This window comes from Rhinolophus hipposideros, assembly GCF_964194185.1.
Source record: "Rhinolophus hipposideros genome assembly, chromosome: 5".
In the NCBI taxonomy this organism is placed as follows: domain Eukaryota; kingdom Metazoa; phylum Chordata; class Mammalia; order Chiroptera; family Rhinolophidae; genus Rhinolophus; species Rhinolophus hipposideros.
Genome location: NC_138051.1, coordinates 2,004,915 through 2,024,510, shown reverse-complemented (window position 1 = coordinate 2,024,510; position 19,596 = coordinate 2,004,915). Strand labels below are relative to the sequence as shown.

The window sequence follows — 19,596 nt, the reverse complement described above, 5'->3', positions numbered from 1 at the left end:
TAACTCTGTGTATATGTATTTATAGAATACAACCATATTGTCACATACAGTATATATTATATACACACGTACATATGGACCCATACACGTAAGTGCACATACACGCACGCACGCACAGAGAATGACAGAAAAGACTGGACTACACACCCCAGGTATAAACGTGCTTGGCACTCGGGACAGTCTCTAGAATATGTAACTTGGTCAAGCTTTCTGGGAAGGAGGCGGATGCTCAGTCCCCCAACCTCCCCATGCAATCCTGGCGAAGGACAGAACTGGGAACGAGACCTCCAGAAGGAGAACGGCACTGGGAAGGGGCGGGGAGTTTCCTTCCCCACCGACCTGGGGGCCCTGGCAAAAACCAACAGCCACCATTTGGTTTTCATAAGGCACAGTTCAATAGCAGGCGCTAGGAATGAAGAACACATTGCTGCTGGCCCTTTCTAGTGACAACTTCACCACGTCTGTCAGCCGCAGGGAAAGGCTGCCTCATGCGCGCCAGGGGACCCGAGGGCGACGCTGGCCCGTGGCTTCAGCATGACTGGTGGCAACCCACAGGCTCAGCGGTGTCCACGGCAGTTAAGGAAGGCCGGCTGACAGGTGGGAGGCCCGCGGGCCAGTCACTGACCCTCTGTGGCCAGGAGGCTGTGGCTGGGGGACACCATGCCCTCCCTCTCTGCGAACTCCAGGATCGCCTTGTAGCAGAAGTAGTACTGCTCGGGGGTCTGGATGCTGAAGGCCCTCTGGGTCCTCATGCGGGATACTGTCTGGAACACATCGAGGGTGCCGAGCTCCTCCAGCTGGGCCAGGCAGATGTCCAGTGAGCAGAAGGTGCCTGAGGGAGGAAGGCAGTGGTCAGGCCCGCTCGGCCTCTCCTCTCCCCCTTCCTCTACCAAAGAACCCAGGGAGGACTGGAGGAGAAGGCGTAGCGAGTGCTGGAGGCCGGAGAAACGGGCCAGCTTCTTGTCTCAGGAGGTACATGAAGGTAACAGGAAGCGCAGGGGGAAGGTGCCAGTCCCAGACAGACAGCATGGCAGCACTCCCACAGCTGGGCCCTAATTTTCAGAGACTACAACTTTTCCGCAGAGACCTAACAAGCCTACTCTGCCCGCCCTTCTCCCAGAGGGACCTCTGACTAGACAGGCCAGCAGCCCTGCAATGCACATCTGAGGCAGGAGCTGCTGAGGGGCTCCAGGACGGGAGCACCGCACAGGCTGTGTTCTCCCGCGGCGGGGCTGGGAAGGCAGCAACACTCAGGCGACAGCCACGGGGTCAGAGGATAAGGGCACAGAGGATGGACAAAGCGTCAAGCCCCCCACGACTGCACATCCTGGCCAACACAAGGACCACTAGGGACACCAAAAGGACATTAAGAAAGAACTCTTCATGGCAATCCACCACCAAAGGCCCACATTCTGTCAGTGTGGCCCTCACTGTGTCTGGGGCTCTGGAGCTGCAGCAGGCGCCTCACCTGTCCTGCCGATGCCCGCACTGCAGTGGACCACGATGGGCGGCTCAGGACCCTGCCCCTTGGAGCGCGCGCCCATGCTGCTGACTGCCAGCCTCTGCTGGCTCCTGACCACTCGCAGGAAGTCAATGAGGGAAGCTGCTGAGGAGGGGACTCCATAATCTGGCCAGCTCAGGAACTGAAAGTGGGTCACCTGGCGTTTCTGCCGCTCCTTGGTTAGAAAAGCAACAAAAGTTAGGGAGGTCACTTCTGACTGCCCTGACCACCTTCGGCTTTTCTAGGTCTCCACCCGGGGATCCCTACTGCCAAGGTTCCCGTCCACTGCCCTCGACTTCCTCCACCACTGCTTCTCCACGAGCCCAGAGTAGAGCTTCAGTGTCTGCACGGGGCAGAACTCCTATTTGTAGACCCAGAATTCTTCTCAGGTTTATTCCCAGGTAATGCCACTGCTGTGTTGAAACAATATGGCTATATTGGCTCGGAGATAAACATGCTGATCCTGTGCCCAGAAAAGTGGAAGTAACTTACAAGCTCCCTGGAATCCTGCCTTTGGAGATTTTCTTTATAGTAATGGTTCTCCCTTAGCTTGAAAACAGTGAGAAAATAGAAACCTGGATTTACCTCTGTGTTATGAATTTCTAGCGTTGTTTTCTTATAATGGTTCATGTTCTCCACGCCTAGATTGCTCACTGTGAGGAAGCCAAATCGGATCCGAGAGTCTTTTTCTAAAGGCCAGTACTGGCCACACTTCCTCCTGCCGCCCTCCTCAAAGCTGAAGACACACAGAGCAAGGTAAGCCTTCTGCCCTTCTCCCCACGGCACTACCCCTGCCCTCCTGGGACCTGCCGGACCTCAAGGCAGCAGGGTCGTCTCTGCACTGCTTCTGTCTAACTTACACCCTTGCTTCTAGGAAGAGGAGGAAGGAAACCTTCACTCTCAACGGATGTAACAACCGCTAAAGTTTCTGCATGTACTCATTTCGCAGACATTTACTGAGCGCCTGCTCTGTCATTTGGCCCCTCTCCTAACACCTCCTGTACTAGTCATCATGTATCTGGCACAAATGCTGGGTGGACAAAGGCAGTAGAGAAAATGTGGGGGGCCAGGCTGCACTGCGCCTTGTAGCTCAGCCACAGTTCCTTTCCGCCCCAGTAAGGACCCCGGGGTGGGAGAGGGCTAGGAGAGGCACAGCCGGGGGGGCCAGCAGAAGGTCTGTGTAAAGGCCTGAGGTGCACCTCACTACTCTTCAGTGACTTCAAACTATTCCAAGGTGGGACTTCTTCCATGATGTCTTCTCCAAATCACAGCTGGCTGTAACAGTGCCGTGCGAGAGGAAACTGGGCCAATTCATTTGTTTCCTCATTGGAAACAGGTGACAAGTGTCGTAATGACAGTGGCGATGCTAATGAAATAGTAATTCCTGAAGTTTTGGCAGATATGTAGACCAAAATTTCAAAAACATTCCTTTTATCAAGAGCTTCCTACCTAAACAAACAAAAAATGGTCAAAAGTAGCAAGAAAGGGAGAGGAGAGGGGAACTGGTAATTCAGAAGCCAGAAAGACAGCTGCCCTTTGGAAGTATGGACCAGATTAAAAGTGAATTACCCCATGTTTCCTCATACTGCCTTTAGTAGCTAAGGCCAGGACCTCAGAACAGGCTGTCACCAACCAGCACAGGGTCACCAGAGCCACAGATCAAAGCTTTGACAAGTTAGATCTATCAATCTCCACCACTCTGGTTGTGTTAACTTGGGCTCAGCCAAGAAAAAGCTAAGACATCTCAAGTTGTTTGCCACGGCTTTCCTAATCCTCACGGTTTCTAGGAGCTAAACTTCTCTTTTGAATCACTCATGTTTGGGGACAGGGTCAGGGCAGAGGGCAGTGGTAAGAAAAGGGATGGACTCACCGAGTGGTCATGACAATCACCAAGACTTTTTGCTCCCATACCATGAACCAGAAATCACGATAGGTGTTCTCCAGAGGGCCTGGAACGCAAAGGAGACAGGTACATGACCCCAAAAGCACTTCTTCCTGCTAGACTCTTTGGTATGTCTGCCAACTACTAACTCCAGAGCACAGGTGGCTGGCTAGCTCTGTGCTCGTCTCGCTACATCCCTGCTGTTCAGAGCGGCCCCTTGGAACAGCAGTACCAGTGTCGTGTGGAGTGTTAGAAAGACACATGGGCATGTTAACAAGATCCCCAGGTGAAACTAGGTAGGTTACAGTTTGAGAAGCACTGTCACATACCCTCTCCGAGCCTTATTGTGGGGGCTGCCGCTGTCACATCCAATCTGACAGTGGCCGCTGGATGGGTGTCTCCTCTGCTGCTCCCCTCCCAAGCCTTACAATTGCCAGTCCCCTTCCGTGTCCCATCCTCTCCTCAGACCCAACATGTTGGCAATTCAGTCTCCTCTTTCAAACTAGCTTTCTCTCTACTTTCCCATCTCTGTACCGGCATTCTTCAATCACTCAATCTTAAGAAGTTGGGAGTCATCTCTGACTTATCCATTTTCTTTGTCTCCCAGAAGCAATTGCCAAGTCCTAGTGATTTTTTGCCTTTGAATTGTTTTCGGTTCTTATCCTTTTGCCCCCAGCATCTCCCTGCCCAATTTCAGTGCCATGAGGACCACGTCTTCTTTCACCTGAGTTGCTGTACTACCATCTTGGTTCACTCTTCTGAACAGAGCTCTCTCTTACAGTCTATTCTGGATACCCCTGCCAGTTTAATCTTTCTGAAAAATGGCTTCACCACAACATAGAGACACCTTGGTCACTTCTGCCTCTACTCCTTTGCTCAAGCTGTCTCTCTCACCTCCAAGGCTGTTCACTTTCTACCCATTTTCAAGTGCTGCCTCTTCTTGGAAGCTTTCTGACCACCACACTCCTCTCAGATCCTGACAGCACAGCTGGATCAAAACAGCGTCACCATTTAATATATGTGGTCCTACATCAGTCTTTTTTCTTTATGAGCATTAATCCCGTCTCAGCAAACATGGTGCTGAGGGCAAGGGCCACGGCATCAAGTTCTCCTTTGGTGTCAGAACCCGCATTGGGCTGAGCACTCAGCGGCAACTTCGAAGACACCTATGGGCCAACCACTCCCTTGCAATCAAGGGAGTAACTACTCAGGATAATTCCTGTACTTCCTCAGGGCGTTTTCTTCCTCTGGTTTCAGGGAAGCAGGGAAGGAACAGGGTTGATTTCGTCCTGGAAGTCTGCTGGTTTCGCTACCATTTTTGCTAAAACCTTTTCAGCAAGCAGTAACATGTTATGATACTAGAATTTCTTTGCAAAAGTGGACACTGCCAAAGGCATGTGAGATCTCGGAAACAAGCTCAACGTCAAACAAAAGAGGATTAAATTATGGCATATCCCCAATTTAAACAATTCATAAGGCGATGTTGTAAGAGCTTCATTTTTTCTATGGAAAGGTAATTCACAAGATACTATCAAATGAAAAAAAGATACCATGTAGCAAGGGCCAATTTTGTTAGACATCATATTTTATGTATCTGTATCTACTTAATGCATAAAAAAAGGTTTACAAGGAGATGCTGCAAAATGTTAACATTATCTCTGGATTTTAGGGTTATGAGAGATTTTCATCCTTATTTTCTAAATGTTCTGTGATGGACATGCATTACCACAGTAAGATACTAAGAACACCCTTTCCCTCTCTCTGACCTGAGCCTCATCCACTTCTCACTATTCTGCACTACAGCAGCTCTCCCGCACTTTACTTTCCACATTCAAACCACGGACACACTGGTGTTGCCTGTCAGAACACTGACAGCCCAGACACCACTCACTCAGGCTGGGCACAGGGGCCGTGATGTCCTCAGTCATGACAGAGAGATCGGGAAGGGCAAGCTGCGCTCTCAGATTAGACTCTTAACAGTAGACTTTTCTGAAGAAATAGTCACAAGTTTATGCTGACATGTGTAAAACAATGCAGTGACGGCCTGCTACGACTTTAGAACCAAATGGACACGTGTTCCAACTCTGGCTCTGCCACTTCCTCGCTGTGATACAAGGTCACCTAAGCTGCTTGGGCTTCACAATTAATAAACCTTCCCTGCACAGTCTAAAATAATTAGCTGGAGATTATGTACCTGATATATAATAGACACTCGCAATGGATGACTGGTATTACTAGCGGAAACATTATTATGACTAAGAGTTAGAATACCACATATATAGCCAAGAAGGCTAGCCAGGCAAACCAAACAGCCTTCTCAACACTGCAGGACCCCGATCTTCTGGTGCTAACAGAGTACTGACACCTTCTCACAGTGATCAGTGTTTGACTCAAGAAACCGTCCGTCCTATACTCTGGAGGAGTCCCTTCTCCTGGACAGGGCCTGCGGAGCCAGCCTAAAGGACTCAATTCCTGAATAACTAGAAACACTCAGCAACACCCCTGCCTTCTAGGCCTAGAGAAAAGAGCATCTTGAGGCCTCTAATGCCGATCCTCACCCTCCGTAAGCCCAACCATGCCGAGGTCATCCTCCCACACAAAGCCCTGACTTTTAGGCAGATCACACGATATCCTACACCTGCCAAAAAGCTTTCCTGATAATTCTCTTGTTTCTTCTTAGGGTCTTGAAAGGACTCCTTTTGGAGGGAGTGGTCCCTCCTAGGGAAAAAAATAAACCTGTGACCATAAGACCAATTAACAATGTACCAAGAATCCCAAGGCCCATTTCCCTTTTCTTCTCCCTCAACTTTTATTTGGAAAAATCTGAAACCTAACTAAAATGAACAGTATAGTACACTCATACATTCTTTAGCTCAAAAGCTATCATTTTGTCATATTTGCGTTTCTCTATACAGTCCTCCCCCCTAATCCATGGGGATATGTTCCAAGACCCCCAGTAGATGCTTGAAACCACGGATAGCACTGAACCTTTTTCCCTATACGTACATACCCATGATATATACGTATATACCCATGAATATTATCTAATACATAGTCTCCACTTGTCTAATAGTTTGTCCTCAGCGGCACAGGGAGAGATGACAACAATAACTAATAATAAAATAGAATAAATATACTGTAATAAAAGTTATGTGACCGTGGTCTCTCTCGCTCTCTCAAAATAGCTTACTGTCCTGTACTCACCCTTTTCTTGTGATGATGTGAGACGATACAGTGCCCACGTGATGAGAGAAGTGAGGTGAGTGACCTCGGCACTGAGACAACATTAGGCTAGGCTACTGTAACGGTTACTTGAACTCAAGTACTGCAATATTGCTAGAGTCCGTCTGATCACTGAGACGGCTACAAAGTTGAGTAACAGGCAGATAGCATATACAGTGTGGATACAGTGGACAAAGGGTTGATTCACGTCCCAGGCGGGATAGAGCGGGACAGCACGAGATTTCATCATGCTACTCAGAACAGCATGCAATTTAAAACTTATAAATTCCTTATTTTTGGAATTTTCCATTTAATATCCTCAGCCTACGGGTGACTGTGGGTAACTAACACTGCAGAAAGAGAAACCATAGATAAGGGGGGACTACCCTTTACACACACACGCAGTTTCTTTCTTACTAAACTACCTAAAAGGGAGTTTCAGACCTGATGACATTTCAGTCCTAAATACTCAAACGTATTTAGAAGAACAAGGGTGTTCTACAGAATCACACCATTATCACTAATTAAACACTGATACAATATTATCTAATACATAGTCTCCACTTGTCTAATAGTTTGTCCTCAGCGGTTTTTTCCTCCAAACTGAGGTTCCAATTATGGATCACACAGTACCTTTGGTTTATCATGTCTCTTTAGTCTCCTTTAATCTAGAAGAGTTCCCTGACTTTTTTTGTTTTTCAGTGTATTAACTTTGAAGAGTCTAAACCAGTTTTCTTCATGTATGTCCCAGAATCTGGATTTATCTGGATTTTTTTCTCATGATTAGATTCAGACTTAAAAACTGGCAATATACCGTATAGGTTATGCGGTCCAGTTCTCACTGCATCACAACAGGAGACACATAATATCTGTCTGTCCATTGCTGGTGATACTAAGTTTAATCACTTGGTTCAGGAAGTGTACCCAGGAGAGCTTGTGCTGGCCACGTTCTGCAGGGGTGAAAGGGCCTTAAGCCCATAAGGAGGCCTTTTGTGTCCTCCTGTGTTGTGATTTCTACCCACCCTCTTAGAAGGCAACCTGGTATTCTCCTTGAGGTAGCAGAGGCCAGGTCAGACGGAGTGCTGGGCCCACAGGGCATTTACAGAAACTCCATCTGCAATGCTCCTAGATCCCAGGTCTTCATGTCAGACCGTGTACAGACTGTCCATATCAGCAGACTGCGGGGGTGTTCTGTGATGGTCCAGCCATGAGCAAAAACCTCTTAGGACAGCAACACCCATTCATAGATTGCACTCGATTTCTGGGAAGTCCCACTGCCCCATTCCCTGGGGTGGGCAATACTAAGACACAGCCCCAAACCTTGTACTAGTGTTGTGTGATCCAATCTCCAGTTTCTTTCTATGCAGTGAGTTTCTAGGCACATGTGATACAGAAACTCCACACCTCGGATCTGCCTGCCTTTATGAAGGGCCAGGATCTAGTGGCCACAACATTACCTCAAGTAACCACTTCCTTTAAAAACTATGCTGTCATCTGATGCAAGGAATCACAGGTAGATGACTGACAACCAACGTGTAGGGGCAGACTAACTTACCTTGTGTACCAATGTAAGCATTCTTCTGCTTGTAGCCATCCATGAAACTGGCATTGATGTAATCTGTCTAATGATAAAAAGGAAATATTATTGCAGCTGCAGGGAATACACCATTTGGGTAGGAAAATGATGTACTAGTAGGTAAATAAAACCCAAGAGGTGGATATTCTCTTCTTGTCGGGGAAAAAAAATGAGAAGCGAAAAGGACAATTCAAAAACCTCACTTCCACAAATGCTGATGGAACAACTGGATATCTACATGCAGGTGGGGGCCGGGGGGATCAAGGTGACCCCTTCTTCACACCATACACAAAAATTAACTCAAAATGGTTCACAAACTTCATGTAAGAGCTAAAACTAGGGAGGCCAGTAGCTCAAGTGGTTAGAGCACGAGCTCTCAGCAATAAGAGGGCTGGTTCAGTTCCCGCATGCGATGGTGGGCTGCGCCCCCTGCAACTAGATTGAAAATGGCAACTGGACTTGGAGCTGAGCTGTGCCCTCTACAACTAGATTGAAGGACAATAACTTGGAGCTGATGGGCCCTGGAGAAACACACTGTTCCCCAATATTCCCCAATAAAACAACTTTAAAAAAAAAGCTAAAACTATAAAACTCTTAGAAGAATGTACATGATTAAATATTTTTGACACCAGGTCAGGCAAAGCCTTCTTAGACATGATGCTAAAGCACAAGCAACAAAACAAAAAAATATAAATTAACTCCATTAAAATGGAAAACTTTGTGCATTAAAGGATACCATCAAGAAAAAAACAGTGCACATATTGGGTAAGACACCTGTATCTAGAATGTATAAAGAACTTACTCACACAACTCAATAGTAAAAAGACAAACCAATCTTAAAATGAGCAAAGTAGCCATTTCTCCAAAGAAGATGTACAAATGGCCAACATGCTCAACGACATTAACCGTCAGAGAAATGCAAAGCAGAACCACAGTGAGACACCAGTACCTAGACACCCACTGGGATGGCTCTGGGTAAGAGACAAATAACAGTGTTGGCCAAGGTGTGGAGAAACTGGCCCCTCATGCACTGCTAGTAGCAGTGTAAACGGTGCAGCCACTTTGGAAAACAGTCTAGCAGTTCCTCAAAATGTTAAACAGTCAACACATGACTCAGCAATTCCACTCCTGGAACTGAAAACCTATATGCATAGAAAAACCTATACACAAATATTCATAGCAACATTATTCATAATAGCCAAAAAAATGGAAACAACCCAAATGGTATTCAACTGATGAATGGATAAAATATGGGTCTGTGTGTGTATCCATATGATGGAATATTACTCAGCAATAAGAAGGTGTGAAGCACAGACATGTGCTACAACATGGATGATCCTTGAAAACATGCTAAATGAATAAAACCAGACACAAAAGGCCACATATTGTATGATTCCATGTGTATAAAATGTCCAGAACTGGCAAATCTATAGAAACCGGAAGTAGGTGTGTTGAGGGAAATGGGGAGTAACTGCCAAGGTTATGGAGTTTCTTTTTCAGGTGATAAAAATGTTCTAAAGTTTACTGGTGACGGTTGCAACCCTGCGAATGCATTAAAAAACCACTGAACTATACAATTTAAATGGGTAAATTGTATGGTATGTGAATTATATCTCAACGAAGCTGTTATTTACAAAAGAGGGAGTGCATTAAGATTTGCAATATTACAGCTCAGAACCAAAAAGGAGACAAGCCAAGCAACCTGAGCAGGACATCTCGTCATGGTGCTACACACAGAAGTCGAAGTGTGACTAGAGAAGGAAGAAAGCTACACCTCATATCTGGGACCATCAACACCGTGAAGCACACACCCAGGCTCCATTACTACCTAAATATCCAAATGAAACGATGACTAACAGCTTTATAATTCCAGCAGCAAATCTGGTGAACAATTCACTAATAATCTTGAATCCTCCATTTACTGTGGGATAAAGCCTCTGCCAATGTTTGTAGTAATGAGAGGGGTTATAACTCGAGTGGCGCTCCTCAGGTTAATTCCAGGATGACTAGAATAGTCTCCTGGTATAATGGGATTCACTCATTCCTTCACAAATAATTCACTGAATGTCTGGTATGTGCCAGGCACTGTTGTAAGGGTTGTCAACAAAGCAGTCAACAAGACAGAAAAACACAGACAGCTCCGACTCCTCTACTCATTCACAACATATACGTGTACTATGACGATCTCAATAATACCGCGTTTCCCAGAAAATAAGACCTAGCCAGACAATCAGCTCTAATGCGTCTTTTGGAGCAAAAATTAATATAAGACCTGGTATCATATTTTATATTATATTATGTTATGTTATATTATATTTATTATATTATGTTATATTATGTTATATTATATTATATTATATTATATTATATTATATTATATTATATTATATTATTATATTATAGACCTGGTCTTATAGTAAAATAAGACCGGGTCTTATATTAATTTTTGCTCCGAAAGACGCATTAGCGCTGATTGTCCGGCTCAGTCTTATTTTCGGGGAAACACGGTACTGATGAATCTGTCCTCAGCCAGCCAGGTTCTTAGCTACTGCTCCTGCAAGAAAGGCCTCCATAAGAGTCCTGGGCAGGGCTAGGAATTCAGTGGATGTGCTTGAAACATGAGGGTCCAAAGAGCATGAAACCAGGATTCATGAAAACATGAATCCTAGGATCCTGACCCATGTACCATATACAAGGCAATGATTTTCAAAAAAACTGCTCCCCAGAAAAAAGAGACGGGATATAGTAAGTCCCTACAATGTGTGTCATGTTGAAGTTAAGAGCACCATTTAAATTCCTTTACTTTGAACTGCAACCTCAATCAACACTGGTTTTTGACACATATAGAGCTCACCAGATAGAATTGGTATATCAGACAGAAAAGGAAAAAAGTGTAACAGCTATTTAGTCACTGACCTCAAAATTCTAAGTGTTGGATGTTGCCATAAACAAGTTATATATTAAGGAGGACTTTAAAAAGGAGTAAGTGGGGGCGGCCGGATGGCTCAGTTGGTTAGAGCGCGAGCTCTCAACAACAAGGCTGCCGGATCAATTCCCACGTGGGATGGTGGGCTGCGCCCCCTGCAACTAAAGATTGAAAACAAAGACGGGACTTGGAGCTGAGCTGCGCCCTCCACAACTAGATTGAAGGACAACGACTTGGAGCTGAAGGGCCCTGGAGAAACACACTGTTCCCCAACAGTCCCCAATTTAAAAAAAATAAAAAATAAAAACTATGTGCTCTAGAAATCTGTTAAATTGACTCAAAAAGTAGATCAAACGAGGAGAAAAACACTAATGCTAAATGTCTGAATACCATTTTCACTAAATATCTATACTAACATATGTAATTTTAAATATGTATAGATATGAGCAACTTAATATATTAAAAGTAATAAAATCATTTGACCATTTCATCTTGATTCCTAGATATTCGTGTGTACTATACATTACTTGTCCAACATCCTTTCCAGCTCTTCCAAAACAGAAGCCTCAGCGGTCAGTGGATCAGAGTTGCCTTGTATTGATAACCTCACCAATACGGTGAGCGGTACGTTATGACTTTACAACTAAGAAGTAAAAGGAGACATAACTGAACACTTCCTGAGCACCTACAATACACCAGACCTTGTGCGGTCAGTATTTACACAATGCATTTCATTTAATTTCCACTTAGTACTGTGAGACGAGCATATAGAGACTTGCCTGTGCTGATGGAATAGTGTGTAGCAAAATTAAAACTCAAACTTCTTTCTCTGGCTTAGAATCCATGTTCTTTCTATCACAGCACTAGTAAGCTTCACTTTGTAAGAGACTTAAATTTCCCTCAGTGCTCCTGAAAAGATAGCATGTATGTGTCTACCTGAGTCTGGCCACTGCGTTTTGTCAGTTTCACTCTAGTTTGGTCCAGGCAGGGTACATCTCCATAGCGGTTCTTCTCCAGGTTTCCTGGAGACCTGAAGAAAATAAAACAAACAAGCTAAAATAAAGAGAAAAGTAGAGGTAGTGTGTGTGTGTGTGTGTATGTGTGTGTGCACGCGCGTGCAAAATCTGGCAGTGCGAAGTGGGTGTCAGTTGCTATTGAGGGTGGGTATATAGAGCTTTTCATTGTCTAATCTATATAATTCTACATCGTTTAACATTTTACTATGTATTACTATGGAAATAAAGGTATTTCCATTCAAAAGAGAAAAAGGAAGTACAGCATCAAAAACATCTAGCTGCAAATAAAATTTTCTACTACTTACTTCCCAAAAGACGTGCAAAATAAATCTATTAAGTTCCAGTTTAACATGGCAGGCTGACAAAACAGTTGACAACACTCCATCCAGCAGTCTCATTAAAATCAGCAAAGGAACTAATCAGTACAAATCCAAAAAGTGACAGCAGAAACATAAGTGGACAAAGAGATTTAAACCCATTTTGTCAAAAAGAAAACTAATGAAAGGATTTTAGCTGTCGTGGCCAACTACAGAACGCTAGGACCCACAGAGGTATCTAGAGAGAGACACAATGACCCACCCTCAGAATTATCACACCCTGGAAGGCAAGTGGATGTACAGGGCTAAAAACAGAAGAAGAAATGAAAATCTGAAAAGACATACAGTGAGCATTCCCTGCCTCGTTCTCCCTGCCCTATCCTGTCTCACATTCATATCCAGGTTTGGACCCTACCACGCAAGAGAGTGAGTGGAGAATTCCTGTCTGGAGAAAGTGAATAGGGACCATAAAAGAATTCTGTGATTTGGAGAACACCAACAACAAGCTCGTTGATCATTTTAATTTGAAGCTCACCCATGCTAACAGCACTTCCAAGCAGCTTTCAAGAACCCCACTCCTAAGTGTAAACTAACAGCCAAGGATCTCCAGATAATTAAGGAAAGCCTGTAACAAAAAAAGACCAATTTAAATACACTGGGGGTGAGTGGGGGGCGGGAAGCACAAGAGTCAGTGAGAGAAAATGAGTTCTAAAAGGCTGTAATTAAGAACTGCAGAGAGAAAAAGATACTGCACACAAGAAATGAGAGTAGGAAGCTATGAAAAAGGAACAGAGACAGAAACCTCTTGGAAATTAAAAATGATATCCAAAATAAGAATTTTAATAGAAAAGATGAGAGAGTTGAGGGAATTTCCCAGAATATAAAACAAAAAATCCAAGTGATGAAAAAATTAAGAAAGTAAGAGAATCATTCTAGACAGGGGTCAGCAAACTTCATCCTGGCTCCCTGTGTTTCGGAGGCACTGCCAAACCCATAGCTTAGCACTTTCTGGGGTGCTTCCACACTATCATGGAAAAGTTGAGTATTTGCAACAGAGACGGTAAAGGCCCACATGCCGAAAGTGTCTACTATTTTGCCCTTTAAGAAAAAGGCTGTCAGCGCCAGCCCGGTGGCTCAGGTGGTTGGAGCACTGTGCTCCTAACGCCAATATCACTGGCCCCATGCCCCCATGGGCCAGTGAGCTGTGCCCTCTACAGCTAAGATTGTGAACAATGGCTCTCTTTGGAGCTGGGCTGCCGTGAGCAGCCGGAGGTTGGCGTGAAGTGCCGCGGGCTGCTGAGTGCTGCCGTGGGCTACCTACCGTGTGCTGCCATGAGTGGCGAGCTGCCAGTGTGAATGGCTGGCAGCCAGCAAGAGCTGCCGTGAGCTGCCAACCAATTGACTACCTCAGCCGGGGGAGCGCAAGGCTCCTAATACATAATACCCCATGGGCCAGGGAGCTGTGTCCTACATAACTAGGCTGAGACACTACGGCTTGAACCGGAGCGGGAGGGGGAGGTGGAAGAAAGGGGCAAAAATCAATCAATCAATCAATTAATTATTAATGATAATAATAATAATAAAAGGAAAAGTCTGTCAATCCTTGCTCTAGATCTGATCAGATTGACAGTAGTACTGTCCCAGAGAGAAAGAATTGGCATAATATAAGAAAAGAAAACAAACAAAAGAGAATGAAAAAGAAAAGGTCCTAGAACTGAATAAGCCTTCAGAGTAAAAGAAATTTAACAGGAAGATAAAGAGGTTACCTAAAAATATTCAAAGAAGAAAAAAGCTCCATTTACAAAGACTTAAGAAAGAGTAAGAATAGCATCAAACTACTAGCATTGCTAGCAAACTTGAAAGACATTGCTTTAAAAATTCTGAGGTAAAATGTTTCCCAACCTAGAATTCTATCTTCTGACAAAATAGAATATAAGTAAAGAAAGAACTTGGTGGACACAGGAAACACGCACTGATAAAGGAAAGTGGGGAGGGGAAACTGCAGGATGAAAGCTGAAGAACCAGCCTCAACAACCACCACCACAGTTAAGACTGGAGCAAAAAATCCAAAATGTGCTGGAAGTGAGGTCTCCAGGGGAAAAACTAAAATCAGCTAATTATCTGATATATTTAACCACTTGGGAAATAATGATAGTGTAAAATAAATCTGACCAAACATAAAAAAGAAATAAGGATAGGTACACAGAAAAAGCAAAGTTTTAAAAATTAGGTCACTAACTCAAGCACAAAAAATGGAATTGGTAAAATATATTTGAACCTTTCATAGAAGCCCACTTAGCTTTGCAGTAAAAAAATTTACAGGCATAATAATGTAAACACTGTGACTACTGACTTAATAAAAAATTGTGATATAACTATATTGGAAAAACAGTCAAAAGGGAACTGGAGACACAGTGCAAGAGCTAAATACTTACCTACCATAATAGTGAATGTAAGTATTATAAGCATTTTATTTAGACTAACGGAAAAAATACCAAAAGAAACAGCTACCAGAGTCAAAAATGGATGACTAGGGGAGTGGAACTGAGGTTAAGGCAGGAGATTACTGTTTATTTTGTCATTACTTTTTTTCTCTGATAGTATTTAGTTTTGAAAAATATTATTTGCATATATATTGATTAAAAGCAAAAAAAAAAAAAGACTACAAAGACCACCAATATAAAATAATACTCCATATTTGTTCATCGGTACAAATGTATATGTAACAGTATAAACAAAATGGACTGGAGAGAAACATGCCAGATTCATACTGAGGGCTCCCTTTGGGAGTGAGAACTTACAGTGAGGAATAGAAGGCATTTCAACTTTATAATAAGTTCACTCTTTCAAATAATAAAAACAGACAAAGCAAATATGACAAAACATTAAGCATCGTCAGTATCAGTTCTGGTGATGGGAACATAGTTGTCTGTCATGTTACACTGCGTACTTTTCCACATTGTAAAAAATTCCCTCTTCCCACACAAATAAGCCCAGCTAACATTTTACAAAGTTCGAAAGACAATTCAATGCACGGAGGATACTCTTCAACAAATGGTTAGAGCAATTATATATCCATATGCAAAAAAACCCACAAAAACCAAAACCTCAACCTAAACCTTCTACATTATACAAAAATTAATGGATCTCAGACTTAAATGGTAAAACATAAAACTATAAAACTTTTAGAAAAAAATAGCAGGAGAAAATCTTTGAATCTAAGACTAGGCAAAGTATTCTTAGACTTGACGCCAAGAGCATGATCCATGAAGGGAAAAACTGAGTAAAAGGAAAAACTGAATAAAAGGACTTTGTTAAAATAAAAGCTTTTACTTTGCAAGGGACCCTGTTAAGAGGATGAAAAGAAAAGCTATACACTGGAAGAAAATATTCACAAAACGTGTCCAACAAAAAATCAGTATCTAAAATACATAAAGAACTCTCAATTGTTTTTTAAAAATCTAAATAGAAAATCGGCAAAAGACATGAAGACACTTTACCAAGAGGATAATACAAATGGCAAATAAGCACATGAAAAAGACGCTCAACATCATTACTATTAGTGAAATGTAAATTATAACCACAATGGGATCTCATTACACACCTATCAGAACAACTAAAATAAAAACCTGTTGGGACCAGCAGATGGCTCAGGTGGTTGGAGCGCCGTGCTCCTAACACCGAGGTCGCTAGTTCAATTCCCACATGGGCCAGTGAGCTGTGCCCTCTACAGCTAAGATTGTGAACAACGGCTCTCCCTGGAGCTGGGCTGCTGTGAGTAGCCGGAGGTTGGCGTGAGCTGCCGTGGGCTGCTGTGTGCTGCCGTGAGTGGCCGGCAGCCATTGTGAGCGGCCGGTGAGCTGTTGTGAGCAGATGACCGAGGACCTAACGACCAGCGACCGACTGCCTCAGCTGGGGGAGCGCAAGGCTCATACCAGCATGGGCCAGGGAGCTGGGTCCTACACAACTAGGCTGATTGAACTGGAGGGGCGGGGCGGAAAAAGGGAAAAAACAAAAACAAAAAACTGTGACAACATGGAATGCTGGTGAGGATGCGAAGAGAAGGAGTCCTTCATAGCTTGCTGGCAAGTAGGAAGAATGGCAGAACCACTCTGGAGAACAGCTGGGCACTTTCTCCTAAAACTAAACATACACTTACCACAGGACTCAGCATCTATCCCAAAGAAATGGAAACATTTACACAAAACCTAGACACAAACATTCATAGCAGCTTTACTTGTAATAGCCAGAAACTGGAAACACAGGATGTCCTGCAGCAGGTGAATGGTTAAACAAAGACATGTACATTATTCAGCAATAAAAAGGAACAAAATATTGACAACTTAGGTGAATCTCCAGTGAATTATACTGAGTGAGAAGAGGGAAACAATCCCAAAAGGTACATATAGGGCAATTCCACTTATACAATACCATCCTTGAAATGACAAAGTTACAGTAACGGAGGGGTTGGATGGAGGTATGTGGTAATGGAACTCTTCTGTATCTTTTTCTTATAAGGGACACACAATCCTAAGTGTATGATAAAAACTGCATAGAACTAAACACACACACACACACACACACACACACACACACACACAGTGGGGAAATCTGGGTAAGATTGGTGAATTGTATCAATGTCAAGATCTGGTTGTGATATTTTGCTATACTTTTGGAAGATGTTACCATGGGAAAGCTGGGAAGGGCACATGGGATCACTAACTGCACGTGAATCTACAATTATCTCATACTACAAAGTTTTTAAAAAAATCTTTTATACAACCACAGTGATGGACCTAGAGGGTATTATACTAAGTGAATTAAGTCAGACAGAAAGACAAATACCATATGACCTTACTTATATATGGAATCTAAGTAACAAAATAAACCAACGAACAAAACAGAAACAGACTCATAGATACAGAGAACAAACTAATGGTTGCCAGATGGGAGAGGGACTGGAGGGATAGGTAATAAAGGTGAAGGGATTAAGAAGTATAAATTGGCAGTTACAAAATAGTCACGGGGATGTGAAGTACAGCTTAGGGAATATAATCAATAATATTGTAATAGCTATGTGTGGTGTCAGATGGGTGCTGGATTTATCAGAGGGATCACTGCATAAATTATATAAATGTCTAACCACCGTGCTGTACACCTGAAACTGATATAAAATAATATTGAATGTCAACTGTAAATGAAAAAATAAAAATAATTTACATAATATTTTTAAAAAATGGTGTAGGGGGAAGCAAAAAGGGGAAGTCTCTTGGTTCGTGGGCACCCTGGACAACAGTGAGTACTATTCTGCTATCTACTTCATAAGCTAGAATTCCAAGGGAGACTTGGTTCCGTATGAGTAGTTCTACTGGAACTTGATGTAAGACAGACGTCTGGAGCTGATCAGGATTCTGGGTTCTAGCTCCTGAAGTGGGGGGCTCATTCATTCAATAAAGAGGCAGGAATAGGAAGTCTTTCCACAGGACTGGGATGTGTTCTCTAATTATAACATGATAGCTGGTTTGGGTAACACTTAGAGGACAATCCAAACCTACTTTTTTAATGGGGGAGTGGGGGACCATGGTAGAAATGACATCACAAGGACCCCACAGCGGAAGCACCCAGAGCAAGTCAGGAATCCCCAGGACCAGTGTGCATGCTCTTGGAGCAGCCCACAGCTCCTCCCTGCTCCATAATACTTCCTTGATTCAAAACTACAGGAATCGGGCTGGCCCGGTGGTTCAGCTCCTAATTCTGAAGGCTGCCGGTTCGATTCCCACATGGGCCAGTGGGCTCTCAACCACAAGGTTGCCAGTTCAACTCCTCGAGTCCCGCAAGGGATCATGGGCAGCGCCCCCTGCAACTAGCAACAGCAACTGGACCTGGAGCTGCACCCTCCACAACTAAGACTGAAAGGACAACTTGACTTGGAAAAACCAACAAACAAACAAACAAAAAACTACAGGGATCATATACATGGTGATGGAAGGAGAACTGACTCTGGGTGGTGAGCACACAATGTGATATATAGATGGCTGTATTACAGAATTATACACCTGAAATCGATGTAACTTTACTAACCATTGTCACCCCAATAAACTTTAATTAAAAAAAAAAACTACAGGGAAAAAAACTGCTTGGGGAAAATACTGGAACATACAGGGGTCTTAAGCTGGCAGGCAAGAAACAGGGCTGTGAGGGAGAAACAAATACTCTCCCTCTTGGTACACGACCTACTATCGTTTTTTTCTCTTACTTTCCTTTGCATTCCTGATCTTACTTTTTTCTCCATTGCTTCTTTCCTACTTCCCTAAACTGTTTCCTACTTAACTCATTATTTCCCTCATTCCTTTTGCTAAGAGGTTCTCTCCATACATCTTCTTTGCAGTTCACTAACTGGATGGGAATTACAGGAGGTACTCACAGATTCATGGATTCCTACAACATTTAAGCTAGAGAAGAAGGTGGATATCAGAGCTAACATCACAGGAAAACTGAGGTGCAAAGGAAGAAAATAACTTGTGAAAGTCACAGAGGGGATTTTTGGCTAAGCTGGAACTTCAGCTTTGGACCTACTGGGATAGTTTCCCTAATTTTCAACAAACAGAGCTCAACTTGGAGAGAAGAAATTGCTGCTGCTGCCAACGAAAACATGGTAATAGAAATGAGAGCAGCAGTAAGAGAAATGATCTATGCTCTATTGCCAACAACAGTTATCAGGCAGTTATCAGGGAATCTAAGAGCCAGTTATAAACTATAACCAGGTGGCTCTGTGGTACAATTTGGGGTGAAGAAGATCCCATGTGGCAGAATTCTTTCTTTTTTTTTTTGAAGATTTTATTGGGGAAGGGGAACAGGACTTTACTGTGGAACAGTGTGTACTTCCAGGACTTTTTTCCAAGTCAAGTTCTTGTCCTTTTAATCTTAGTTGTGGAGGGTGCCGTTCAGCTTCAAGTTGTCCTCCAGAAGTTGTTGTCCTTGTGGAGGGCGCAGCTCAGCTCCCCATCCAGTTGCCGTTTTCTAGTTGCAGGGGGCACAGCCCACCATCCCTTGCGGGAGTCGAACCGGCAACCTTGTGGTTGAGAAGATGCACTCCAACCAACTGAGCCATCCGGGAGCTCAGCGGCCCCTCAGCTCAAGGTGCCGTGTTCAATCT

General features: G+C 43.6%; 1 protein-coding gene across 3 annotated transcripts in view; it reads right to left on the bottom strand.

Moving 5' to 3' along the window:
* The window catches only part of PTPN9 (protein tyrosine phosphatase non-receptor type 9), a 67,227-nt gene continuing 47,631 nt past the window's right edge, over nt 1-19,596 (bottom strand). For all 3 annotated transcript variants that reach the window (XM_081048641.1, XM_081048643.1, XM_081048642.1), the window contains exons 8-13: nt 12,044-12,137; nt 8,161-8,227; nt 3,372-3,450; nt 2,087-2,237; nt 1,469-1,676; nt 1-832 (exon numbers count right to left, since the gene is read on the bottom strand). In XM_081048641.1, coding sequence (XP_080904767.1) covers nt 618-832; nt 1,469-1,676; nt 2,087-2,237; nt 3,372-3,450; nt 8,161-8,227; nt 12,044-12,137 — 814 coding nt within the window. In that variant the 3' untranslated portion in view covers nt 1-617. The remainder of the gene's footprint in view (nt 833-1,468; nt 1,677-2,086; nt 2,238-3,371; nt 3,451-8,160; nt 8,228-12,043; nt 12,138-19,596) is intronic.